The sequence below is a fragment of the Heterodontus francisci genome, chromosome 5, assembly GCF_036365525.1.
Source record: "Heterodontus francisci isolate sHetFra1 chromosome 5, sHetFra1.hap1, whole genome shotgun sequence".
NCBI classification, from domain to species: domain Eukaryota; kingdom Metazoa; phylum Chordata; class Chondrichthyes; order Heterodontiformes; family Heterodontidae; genus Heterodontus; species Heterodontus francisci.
Genome location: NC_090375.1, coordinates 181,880,928 through 181,893,459, shown reverse-complemented (window position 1 = coordinate 181,893,459; position 12,532 = coordinate 181,880,928). Strand labels below are relative to the sequence as shown.

Genomic DNA, 12,532 nt, shown 5'->3' with positions numbered 1-12,532 from the left:
CTTAAACTTCTAAACTCGGGCAAATACAGAGCAAGTTTTTGCAACCGTTCCTCATTAATTTAATTCTTTAAAGCCCGGAATAATTTTGGTAAATCTGCATTGTACTGCCACATATGTACATACATATGAATTAGGAGCAGGAGTAGGCCACTTGGCCACTTGAACCTGCTCTGCCATTCAATAAGATCATGTCTGATCTGATTGAAACTTCAACTTGACATTTCCGCCTACCCCCGAGAACCTTTCACCCCCCCCCCCCCCTTGCTTATCAAGAATCTATCTACCTCTGCTTTAAAGATATTCAAAGACTCTGCTTCCACTGCCTTTTGAGGAAGAGAGTTCCAAAGACTCGCGACCCTCAGAGAAAAAATTTCTCCTCTGCCTTAAATGGGTGACCCCTTATTTTTAAACAATGACCCCTTGTTCTAGATTCTTCCACAAGAGGAAACATCCTTTCCACATCCACCCTGTCAAGACCCCTCAGAATCGTATATGTATCAATCAAGTCGCCTCTTCCTCTTTTGAACTCCAGCGGATAAAAGCCTAGCCTGTCCAACCTTTCCTCGTAAGACAACCTGCCCATTCCAAGTATTTGTCTAGTAAACCTTCTCTGAACTGTTTCCAATACATTTACATTCTTCCTGAAATAAGGGGACCAATACTGCACACACTACTCCAGATGTGGTCTCACCAATACCCTGTGTAGCTGAAGCATAACCTCCCTACTTTTGTATTCAATTCCCCTTGCAATAAATGATAACACTTTATTAGTTTTCCTAATTACTTGATTCATGCACTAGGACACCCAGATCCCTCTGCATCTCAGAGCTCTACAATCTCTCCCCATTTAGATAAAATGCTTTTTTATTCTTCCTGCCAAAATGAACAATTTCACATATTTGCACATTAGACTCCATTTGCCAGATCTTTGCCCATTCACTTAACCTTTGTAGCCTTATGTCCTCTTTACAACTTACTTTCCTTTGTGTCATCAGCAAATCTAGCAACCATACCTTCAGTCCCTCCATCCAAGTCACTGATATAATTTGTAAAAAGTTGAGGCCCCAGCACTGATCACTCATTACATCTTGCCAACCAGAAAATGACGCATTTATGCCAACTGTCTGTTTCCTGTTAGCTAGCCAGTCTTCTATCCATGCCAATATGTTATCCCCTACGCCATGAGCTTTTATTTTCTGTAATAACCTTTGATGTGGCACCTTATCAAATGCCTTCTGGAAATCTAAGTACAGTACATCCACTGGTTCCCCTTTATCTACAGCACATGTTACTTCTTCAAAGAACTCCAATAAGTTGGTTAAACACAATTTCCCTTTCACAAAACCATGTTGACGCTGCCTGATTACCTTGAATTTTTCTAAGTGTCCTGCTATAACATCTTTAATAATAGCTTCTAACATTTTCCCTACGACATATGTTAAGCTAACTGGCCTGTAGTTTCCTGTTTCTGTCTCCCTCTCTTTTTGAATAAAGGAGTTACATTTCCAATCTAATGGAACCTTCCCCACATCTAGGGAATTTTGGAAAATTAAAACTAATGCAGCAACTGTCTCACTAGCCACTTCTTTTAAGACCCTAGGATGAAATCCATCAGGACCCGGGGACTTGTCAGCCCTCAGCTCCAACAATTTGCTCAGTACCACTTCCCTGGTGATTGTAATTTTCCTGACGATTTCTGGAATTTACCTGTATCCACTACAGTGAAGACTGATGCAAAATACCTGTTCATCTGCCATCTCCTTATTTCCCATTATTAATTCCCCAGACTTACTTTCTATAGGGACAACGCTCACTTTAACTCTTTTTATTTTTTAAATATCTGTAGAAACTCGTGCTATCCGTTTTTGTTTCCAGCTAGATTTCTCTCGTACTCTTTAATTTTTCCCACCTTATTAATCTTTGTCATTCTTTGCTGTTTTTCATATTCTGTCCAATCTTTTGACCTGCCACCCATCTTTGTGCAATTATATGCCTTTTCTTTAAGTTTGATAGTATCTTTAACTTTTTTTTAGTTAACCACAGATGGTGGGTCCTCTCCTTGGAATCTTTTTCTCTTGTTGGAATGCATCTATTCTGTGTATTCTGAAATATCCCCTTAAATATCTGCCGCTGCATGTCTATTGACCTATTTCTTAACCTAATTTGCCGGTTCACTTTTGCTAGCTCTTCTTTCATGCCCTCATAATTGCCCTTATACAAGTTTAAAATAAGTCTTAGACCCATTCTTCTGTCCCTCAAACTGAATGTAAAATTCAGTCATATTATGATTGCTGCTGCCTCGGGGCGCCTTAACTTTGAGGTCATTAATTAATCCTATCTCATTGCACAATACCAGGTCTAGTATAGCCTGCTCTCTGGTTGGCTCCAGAACGTGCAGTTGTAAGAAATTATCGCGAAAACATTCTGTGAACTCCTCATCTAGGATACCTGTGCCCATCTGATTTTTCCAGTCTATATGTAGATTAAAAACCCCCATGATTATCGCCGTACCTTTCTGAAAAGCTCCCATAATTTCTTCCTTTATACCTCTCCCTACCATGTGGTTACTGTTAGGGGACCGGTACATCACTTCCACAAGTGAGATTTTGTCTTTATCATTTCTCATCTCAACCCAAAACGCTTTTACATCCAGTTTTCCTGAACTTAGGTCATCCCTCTCCATTGTGCTAATGCCATAATCAATTAACAGAGCTACCCCTCCACCTTTTCCTAGCTTTCTGTCCTTCCTAAATGTTATATACCCTTCAATATTCAGGTCCCTTTAAGGTTCTGCTTAATTTGGTGCCTAGATCCTCATACTGGCAACGTAGAATCTTTTTCCTTGGCCTGCTTATGTCCTTGGTACCCACATGGACCACAATGACTGGATCCTCCCCCTCTCGCAGTATATTTCTTTTCAGTCCTGAGCAGATGTTCCGAATTCTGGCACGGGCAGGCAACACAGCCTTCTGAACTCTCACTCTTTGCTGTAGAGAATGGTGTCTATTCCCCTTACTATACTGTCCCCTACTACCACTACATTCCTATTAACTCCCCCTGCTTGAAGGGCTTCATGCACTAGGGTGCCATGGTCACTTATCTCATACACCCTGCAGCTTTCGTTCTCATCCATACAAGCTGAAAAAACCTCAATCCTGTTGCACAATTAGCAAGGGCTGAGGCTCGTCCACTCCCACCTTCTCGATCCCCTTACCTGCCTGACTCGCAGTCATACCCTCCTGTCCCTCACCTCTAATAACTCAGACGACCCTTTCCTATGGGGTGTGACTGCCTTCCGGAACAAAGTGGCCAGGTAACTTTCCCCCTTGTTGTTGCATTGTAGTGTCTGTAGCTTGGCCTCCAGCTCATTAACTGTGAGCAGAAGCTCCTCGAGCCGCAGACACTTACCGCAGACATGTTTGCTGTGGATCACACTGGTGTCCACCAGCTCCCACATACTGCAGCTGCAACACATCACCTGTCATCTTTATTGTGGTTTAAATATTTAATTAACTTTATTAAATTAATAGGAAATACTCACCAGACAATCTATTAAGCTTTACTACCATCAGCAAATAAACTTTCCAATTGCTAAAATTAGCTGAGTTTTTGAGAGACAAATGAGAAAAACTCACCAACCAATCAACTACCTGTTTTCCCGTGACAATCTCACTTTGATTTTTCTCGGAACGCGGTCTGTCTGCTCTGGTGGCCTGGACCGGCGAGGCCAGCTCAGCCTCTCTCCTTCCCTCTGCCACTCTTTTAAACATTCCATGTCTCGCTGTTTCCCGCTGCTGCCGCTGTTTTAATCACTCTGTCTCTCGCTCTCTGTTTCCTGCTGCTGTTTTAAACTCTCCGAGTCTCACGTGCTCTCGCTATTTCCTGCAGCATCCGCTGTTTTAAACTCTCCGGCTCTCTCGCTCTTTCCCACCACTGCTCTCTCTGTCTCTCTGTCTCTACACCGCGGTTCACTGTCCTACACTGAACAGTACTTCCGATGTGGTCCGGTCTGTACGGACGCTCTTTCATTAGCTTATACCTGCCCAAGTACTCAGTCACTCTGTCCTGATGATAAACTGATTAACTGTTCCCCCAATTGATGTTAAACTGACAGATCTGCAGTTTAGCGATTTCTCTTTCCCTCCTCCTCGTAAATAATGGAGTATAGTGCACATTTTTAATGTTGGTAAACAGAGTGGGTGGTTCCCTTGGCTGGACAGCAGGTGTGCAATGCTGCGTGCCGCCTTGTTCCTTGTTCTTTCTATCCAATTCCCAAGCAGGGAGATGCCTGTCGGTGCTGTATGGCAGGGATCAGTGAAGTTGGGCCTGAATATTACTGCTCCAAAGTCCAATATCATTGTCACCCCAGCCTGGTGAAATGTTTTTCTTCATGGTCACTCCAGTTTCTTTTCATTTTGCAGCACGAAAGGCTAGTTTGTCTGTGATTGAATAACATTTGTTTCATTTATCACTTAGATGTTCAAGCAAATGCTCTCAGAAAAGCAAACCAAATGGGAAAGCTATCAGAAAGAGGGTTCTGAGAGAATGACCGAGCTGGCTGAGGTGTTCTCTGGAGTGAAGCCTCTCACCAGAGTGGAAAAAAATGGTATGTGATTAGCACTCAGATTGCTCTATGCATACATGAATTATATGACTACATTCTCTGAGTTTCTGGTTTTAGTTAAGATTCTGTTGAAATATTCTATCTTGTTGCCAAAGGTGTAGAAAATAGTAGGGTTTCCTCCCTGTGGTGACAAGTGCTGATTTTTTTTTTAATCAGATAAATTCCGATCGCCGTTAAGCAGAGACTGTCGGACGCTATTGTACTGAACTGTTGTAGCAATGTGGACTTCTCTCTTCCTTCCTCCTACTTGCCTGTTTCCTCTTGTTCATGCCTGAGCTGTAGCTCACCTGCTTCAGTGGGGCGGCCAGCCGATCATCCCTTTGGGCTGTCTAATTGTCCCTCCGACGTCTGTTTGATGTCTGCCATCCCTAATTGGACGGTGAATCCCTATTCGTTGACTGCCTCCCGTCAAATTACACTGGCGGACAGACTGCCAAGAAATGCAGACTTGGGATCTGGAAATGGTCCCGATGTCGAGTTCCCAACACCTGTGGGGAAAATTTAGCCCATTGAGTGCTTTAACTGTATATTGTTGTACAATCTTCAGAATATATCCCTTTGTCCATTTATTCATTTCCGTTGAGGCTCCTGTACACCCTACGCAATATGTCAGGAAGGAAGATGGGTGCGTGAGCTTGCCTTCAGAGATCTTGTTATTTCCAAGCATCAGCAGTCGTGAGAGAACCAAACATTTCCACTTGCGTTTTGATTTTCCTTCTCTCCGCAGTGGGATATGCCTCAATATGGCCGTTAAAATCAGGTCCTCAGCTAGTGGGGAATTGCAGATGAAGCTCACATCTTGCCAATGCACTATTTCTCTGTTTACTCTCCTCTCTTTCCCCCCCCCCCCCCTCCCCTCCCCCTCCCCCCACCATTGATAATTTCACATATCATTGCTGAATGTGGTTGCGGGCATGTGTTATAACTGGAATGTTATCAAAAAATTTTTTTTAATTGTCTCCTGATGATTGGGCCAATACTCATTGGACTTTAGAAGAATGAGTGGTGATCTTATTGAAACATACAAAATTCTGTGGGGGCTTGACAGGTAGATGCTGAGAGGATGTTTCCCCTCACGGGAATCTAGAACCAGGGGACGCAGTTTCAGAATAAAGGGTCTCCCTTTAAAGACAGAATTGAGGAGGAATTTCTTCTCTGAATGTCGTTCATCTTTGGAATGACCTTGCCCAGAGAAGCGTGGGGGCTGAGTCATTGAATATATATTCAAGGCTGAGTTAGGCAGATTTTTGATCTACAAGGGAGTCAAGGCTATGGGGAGACGGTAGGAAAGTGGAGTTGAGGCCACAAGCAGATCAGCCATGATCTTGTTGAATGGAGGAGCAGGCTCGAGGGGCCGAATGGCCTACTCCTCCTATTTCTAGTGTTCTTATGTTGCTACTAAGAAGTATATTTTAGGTAAAAGTGCATTTAATGAGCAGTGAAGCTACAGAATCATAGGATCTTCAATTGCCTTATTGAATTGCCAATCTTGGCATGTTGCTACATGGTGGTACTGGGCTGAGTATTTTCATTTGCGTCCTCAAAAGAGGGAGAAAATTGATGTCCAGTTGATTTTCCCCTGGATGTGCCAGTTACTGGCTTAGAGTAACTGTCTCCTGGCAGCAGGCCACTTTTTTTCTATTCATTCATGGGATGTGGGCGTCGCTGGCTAGGCCAACATTTATTGCCCGTCCCTAATTACCCTTGAGAACATAACACAGGAAATAGGAGCAGGAGTAGGCCATTCAGTCCATCAAGCCTGCCCCGTCATTCAATAAGATCATGGCTGGTCTGTCCCAGGCATCAACTCTTCTTTCGGGCCTGCTCCGCATACCCCTCGACTCCCCAAGATTTCAAAAATCGTTCTACCTCCTCCTTAAATACATGTAGTGACCTAGTCTCCACAATTCCCTGAGGTAGAGAATTCCAGAGATTCACCATCCTCAGAGAAGAAATTCCTTTGCATCTCAGTTTTAAATGTATGTCCCCTTGTTCTGTAACTATGTCCCCAAGTTCGAGATTCCCCCACCAGTGGAAACATATTCTCAACATCTACTCTGTCAAGCCCCCTTAGAATCTTACTTGTTTCAATAAGATCAGCTCTCATTCTTATAAACTCCAATGAATCAAGACCTAACCTGTTCAGCAGTTTTTGATAAGACAACCCCTTCATCCCAGGAATCAGCTGAGTGAATTTTTCTGAACTGCCTCCAATGCTAGTATATTCTTCCCTAAATACGGGGACCGAAACTGTACGCAGTACTCCAGGTGTGGCCTCACCAACACCCTGTACAGTTGTAACAAGACTTCCCTATTTTTAAACTCCAACCCCCTAGCAATAAAGGCCAAAATTCTATTTGCCTTCTGTTGGAGAAAATCCAGATTGTGCCCAATTGTTGAACAAATTCTCCGGACTCAGACGTTGAGAATCAAACCCTTTATTGCATGATATCATGGGGGAGCACACCTTACCTAAATGCGGTCCAGCGCTACTCCCAAAGAGCTACAGATCGCCGTGGACTTATATAGTATAAAAAAGGCAGAGCTAACAGTTTCACAATTAGATAAGCACCCACAAGACTGCCTACGTAACGGTGCACCATGCAGGGTCCGAGGTCAGCGAAACATCAGTTTCAACAATAACAAGCTACTTCCTTAATTCAATGCCCACTCCAGACACCATATCTGGCCATAATGTCTGATTGTGGTTAGCTGCTCTGTCTACAATTTATGACCGTTGGTTGTGGTTAGATTAGCTACAAGCTGTGTCCTGCTTTTCTGCTTCTACAAAGTTTTAATTAGCAAAGCTCAGAAAATTTCTCCAACACCTTCCTAATTACTTGCTGCACATGCATGCTAACTTTTTGTGTTTCATGCACAAGAACACCCAGATCCCTCTATATTGCAGTATTTTGTAATCTTTTTCCATCTAAATGATGATCTGCCTTTTTATTCTTCCTACCAAAGTGGATGACCTCACACTTACCCACATTGAACTCCACGTGCCAAGTTTTTGCCCACTCACTTAACCCATCTATATCCCTTTGCAGATTCTTTGTGTCCTCATCACAATATGCTTTCCCACCTATTTTTGTATTGTCTGCAAATTTGGATACTCTACACTCTGTCCCTTCCTCCAAGTCATTAATATAGATCATAAATAGTTGAGCCCCTAGGACCGATCCTTGTGGCACCCCACTAGTTACAGCTTTCCAACCTGAAAAAGATCCATTAATCCCGACTGTCTGCCTTCTGTGTGTTAGCCAATCCTCAATCCATGCCAACACATTACCCCCAATACCCTGAGCTCTTATTTTGTGCAATAGCCATTTATTTGACACCTTATCGAAAACCTTCTGAAAATCTAAATACACGACATCTACCGGTTGCCCTTTATCCACTCTGCTTGTTATATCCTCAAAGAACTCTAACAAATTTGTCAAACATTTCATAAAACCATGTTGACTCTGTCTGATTGCATTATGTTTTTCTATATGTCTTGCTATTTCTTCCTTAATAATGGACTCTCGCATTTTCCCAATGACTGATGTTAAGCTAACTGGTCTATAGTTTCCTGCTTTCTGTCTCCCTCCTTTCTTGAATAGGGGCGTCACATTAGCGGTTTTCCAATCCACTGGTACCCTACCGGAATCCAGTGAGTTTTGTATATTATGACCAATGCCTCCACTACCTCTGCAGCCACTTCTTTTAAAACCCTTGGATGCAGGTCATCAGGTCCTGGCGACTTGTCTGCCTTTAGTCCCATCAGTTTGTCCAGCACCTTTTCCCTCGTGATAGAGATTGTTACAAGTTCCTCCCTCCCATTTACACCTTGCTCATCTATTATTGTTGGGATATTTATAGTGTCCTCCACTGTGAAAACCGATGCAAAATATTGATTTAAATTATCTGCCATTTCCCTTTTCCCTGTTATTACTGGACTGGACAGACTAGATGCAGGAAGGATGTTCCCGATGGCGGGGGAGTCTAGGACCTGGGGTCACAGTCTAAGGATAAGGGATAAGCCATTTAGGACTGAGATGAGAGATTTCTTCCAAAGAGTGGTGAACCTGTGGAATTCTCTACCACGGAAAGCAGTTGAGGCCAAATCATTAAATACATTCAAGGAAGAGTTAGATATAGTTCTTGGGGCTAAAGGGATCAAGGGATACGGGGAGAAAGCGGGAACAGGGTACTGAGTTTGGATGATCGGCCATGATCGTATTGAATGGCAGAGCAGGGCCGAATGGCCTACTCCTGTTCCTATTTTTTCCATGTTTCTACTAATTCCCCAGTCTCATCCTCTAAGGGTCCCACAAATTTAGCTATTCTCTTCCTTTTTATATACCCATAGAAGCTCTTACTGTTTGTTTTTATATTTCTTGCCATTTTACTCTCATAATCAATGTTCCCCCTCTTAGTTTTTTAGTCATCTGCAGCTTGCTCCTAAAAAAAAAAAAAAAAAATTCCCAATCCTCTAGCCTACCTCTAGCTTTCGCCTCTTGGTACGCCTTTGTTTTTGATTTGATACTCTCCTTATCTTCCTTTGTTATCCCTGAGTGGTTCATCGTTCTCATCGAGCCCTTCCTTCTGACCGGAATAAATGTTTGTTGAGTGTTATGAAATATCTGCTTAGAAATCTGCCACTGCTCATCTTCTGACTTTCCCTTTAGTCTATTCTCCCAGCCCGCTTTAGGCAACTCTTTCTTCATACCTCTGTAATTGCCCTTGTTTAAGTTGAAGACACTGGTTTGAGACCCAAATTGCACTCCCTCAAACTGAATTTGAAATTCTGCCATGTTATGATCGCTTCCCCTTCGAGGATCCTTAACTACGAGCTTTCTTATTAATCCTACCTCATTACATATTACCAAATCTAAGATGGCCTGTTCCCTAGTAGGTTCTGCAACATATTGTTCTAAGAAACGATCCCTGATGCACTCTACAAATTTGTCTTCCATGTTACCCTTGCCAATTTGATTTGTCCAGTGTATATGCAGATTAAAATCACCCATGATAATTGTAGTGCCCTTCTTACACGCCTCCATTATTTCCTGATTAATACTTTGTCCAACAGAGAGGCAACTCCTCGGGGGGCCTATAGACCACTCCCACCCGTGATTTCTTTTCCTGCTGTTCCTTATTTCCACCCAAACTGATTCTACAGAAGATGGTGGTGAACTGCCTTCTTGAACCGCTGTAGTCCATCTGGGGTAGGACAGCCACAGTGCTGTTAGGAAGGGAGTTCCAGGATTTTAACCCAGTGATAATGAAGGAATGGTGATATAGTTCCAAGTCAGGATGGTGTGTGGCTTGGAGGGGAACTTGCAGTTTGTGGTGTTCCCTGCATTTGCTGCCCTTGTCCTTCTAGATAGAGGTTACGGGTTTGGAAGGTGCTGTATCAGGAGCCTTGGTGCATTGCTGCAGTGCCTCTTGTAGATGGTAGACACTGCTGCCACAGTGTGTCAGTGATGGAGGGAGTGAGTTGCCCAAAGTGGGCTGCCTTGTCCTGGATGGTGTCGAGCTTCTTGAGTGTTGTTGGAGCTGCACCTATCCAGGCAAGTGGAGAGTATTCCATCACACTCCTGACTTGTGCCTTGTACGTAGACAGGCTTTGGGGAGTCAGGAGATGAGTTACTTGCCGCAGGATTCCTAGCCTCTGACCTGCTCTTGTAGCCAGTATTTATATGGCTACTCCAGTTCAGTTTCTGATCCATGGTAACTCCCAGGATGTTGATAGTGGGGGATTCAGCGATGGTAATGCCATTGAATGTCGAGGGGAGATGGTTAGATTCTATTGTTGGAGATGGTCATTGACTGGCACTTGTGTGGCGCGAATGTTACTTGCCACTTATCAACCCAAGCCTGGATGTTGTCCAGGTCTTGCTGCATTTCTACACGGACTGCTTGAGTATCTGAGGGGTCGCGAATGGTGCTGAACATTGTGCAATCATCAGCGAACATCCCCACTTCTGACCTTATGATTGAAGGAAGGTCATTGATGAAGCAGCTGAAGATGGTTGAGCCTCGGACACTACCCTGAGGAACTCCTACAGTGATGTCCTGGAGCTGAGAAGTTTGCCCACCAACAACCACAACCATCTTCCTTTGTGCTAGGTATGACTCTAACCAGCGGAGAGGTTCCCCCCTGATTCCCATTGACTTCAGTTTGGCTCGGGCGCCTTGATGCCATACTCGGTCAAGTGTTGCCTTGATGTCACTCTGACCTCACTTCTGGAGTTCAGCTCTTTTGTCCATGTTTGAAACAAGGCTGTAATGAGGTTAGGAGCTGAGTGGCCCTAGTGGAACCCAAACTGAGCGTCACAGAGCAGGTTATTGCTAAGCAAATGCTGCTTGATAGCACTGTTGATGACACCTTCCATCGGTTTACTGATCATTGAGAGTAGGCTGATGGGGCGGTAACTGGCCGGGTTGGACTTGTTCTGCGTTTTTTGTACAGGACATACCTGGGCAATTTTTCACATTGCCGGGTAGATACCAGTGTTGTAGCTGTACTGGAGCAGCTTGGCTAGGGGTGTGGCAAGTTCTGGAGCACAGGTCTTCAGTACTATTGTCGGAATGTTGTTGGGGCCCATACCCTTCCCCTCTCTCCTGCTGGAGGTCTGGGATGCATGGAGATGGAGAAAAATGTAAAATTGTTGTGATGTCTTCTACATATTTGCATTTTATTGTAATGCAACAGAATCATTATCCTCTCCAAATGCTTTTTTTGCTGTTAGAAAATCTGCAAGCCTGGTTTAGGGAGATCTCAAAGCAGATTTCCTCCTTGAACTACGAAGACTCAACAGCAGCTGGGAGGAAGACTGTGCAGCTAATCCAGGCTTTGGATGAGGTAAGGTGAACTTTTGTGAAAATGTGTTTAAAATCTCCAAGTTGAAATGAAAATTTACTGAGGACTCTTTTTAAAAAAAGAAATTCAGCCCCACTCCGAGAATATCACTCAAGTCGCCGAAGAACAGGAGAGATGTATTTGCTAGGTTTTGCCATTAAAATATCTAATAGTAGAATTGTCACATTCTAGGATTTGTTGATTTTCATTGCCTTAACGCAAAGGAGTTGGAAATCAGTAATGTGTTGTTTTTTGAAACAATTATTTCACACCTATTTTTTTTTTTAAATCAGCAGCTGAAGCCACTTGGCTAAAGGGTTTATTTGTTTATGTGTCAGACACTGAAGACGTATATTAAAACCATATGAGCCAGTTTGTGGAATGTCGCGGCTTTCAGTCTTATTTCAGTTTGAGGTAGTGCGGATTCGTTGTCTCGTCTCGGGCCTGTCAAGCCAGGAGGACCCTTTTTTCATTGTGAGAATAATGGGAGATGTTTTCCCTAACCTCAAGGCCTACTGACAAATCACTGAACCAGGATAAAGTCAAGAGCGATTGCCCTCCCATTGCTTGGGAACAGGAACATTCTGTAATTGGTTGAATTTAGGTGATATTTAAATACATCTGTTACTCTGTTAAAGCAGTTTAATAATTAGTACCTGGCGTTGTCTCTCTAAACTGTTTCTGCCCGCGTTCAAAAAGATTGGAAAAGCAGAAGTGAGGGCATGTTTGAAAGACAGTGTACTGAGTTCTGATCACAAAGGCGCCTTATTGTTACATCCCTAGGTTACTTTATTGTATAATTAGATATTGAGTAGTGTGGGCACACTTCTGAACATGGGACAGTCAGACTGTTCATCGAAGTAACCAATATTGCTGTGCCCGAGAAAATATCTAAGGCAGACCTGAACCTTGTAACAATAACACAAAAATATTAAAATCATTTTTCAAAATGTTTTTCTTATTTTACCTTCTCTGGCTTTCTTTGTTTTCTCCTGTTACTTCAAATTTATTTGATGACATGAAATTCCTCAAAAGTGTTCCAAAGCCCCTTTGATTTC

The 12,532-nt window shown here is 43.2% G+C and overlaps 1 protein-coding gene across 1 annotated transcript in view; it reads left to right on the top strand.

Moving 5' to 3' along the window:
- The window catches only part of washc5 (WASH complex subunit 5), a 79,392-nt gene that overhangs the window by 21,515 nt on the left and 45,345 nt on the right, over positions 1-12,532 (top strand). Inside the window, exons 10-11 of the mRNA XM_068032436.1 lie at positions 4,477-4,606; positions 11,365-11,477. Coding sequence (XP_067888537.1) covers positions 4,477-4,606; positions 11,365-11,477 — 243 coding nt within the window. The remainder of the gene's footprint in view (positions 1-4,476; positions 4,607-11,364; positions 11,478-12,532) is intronic.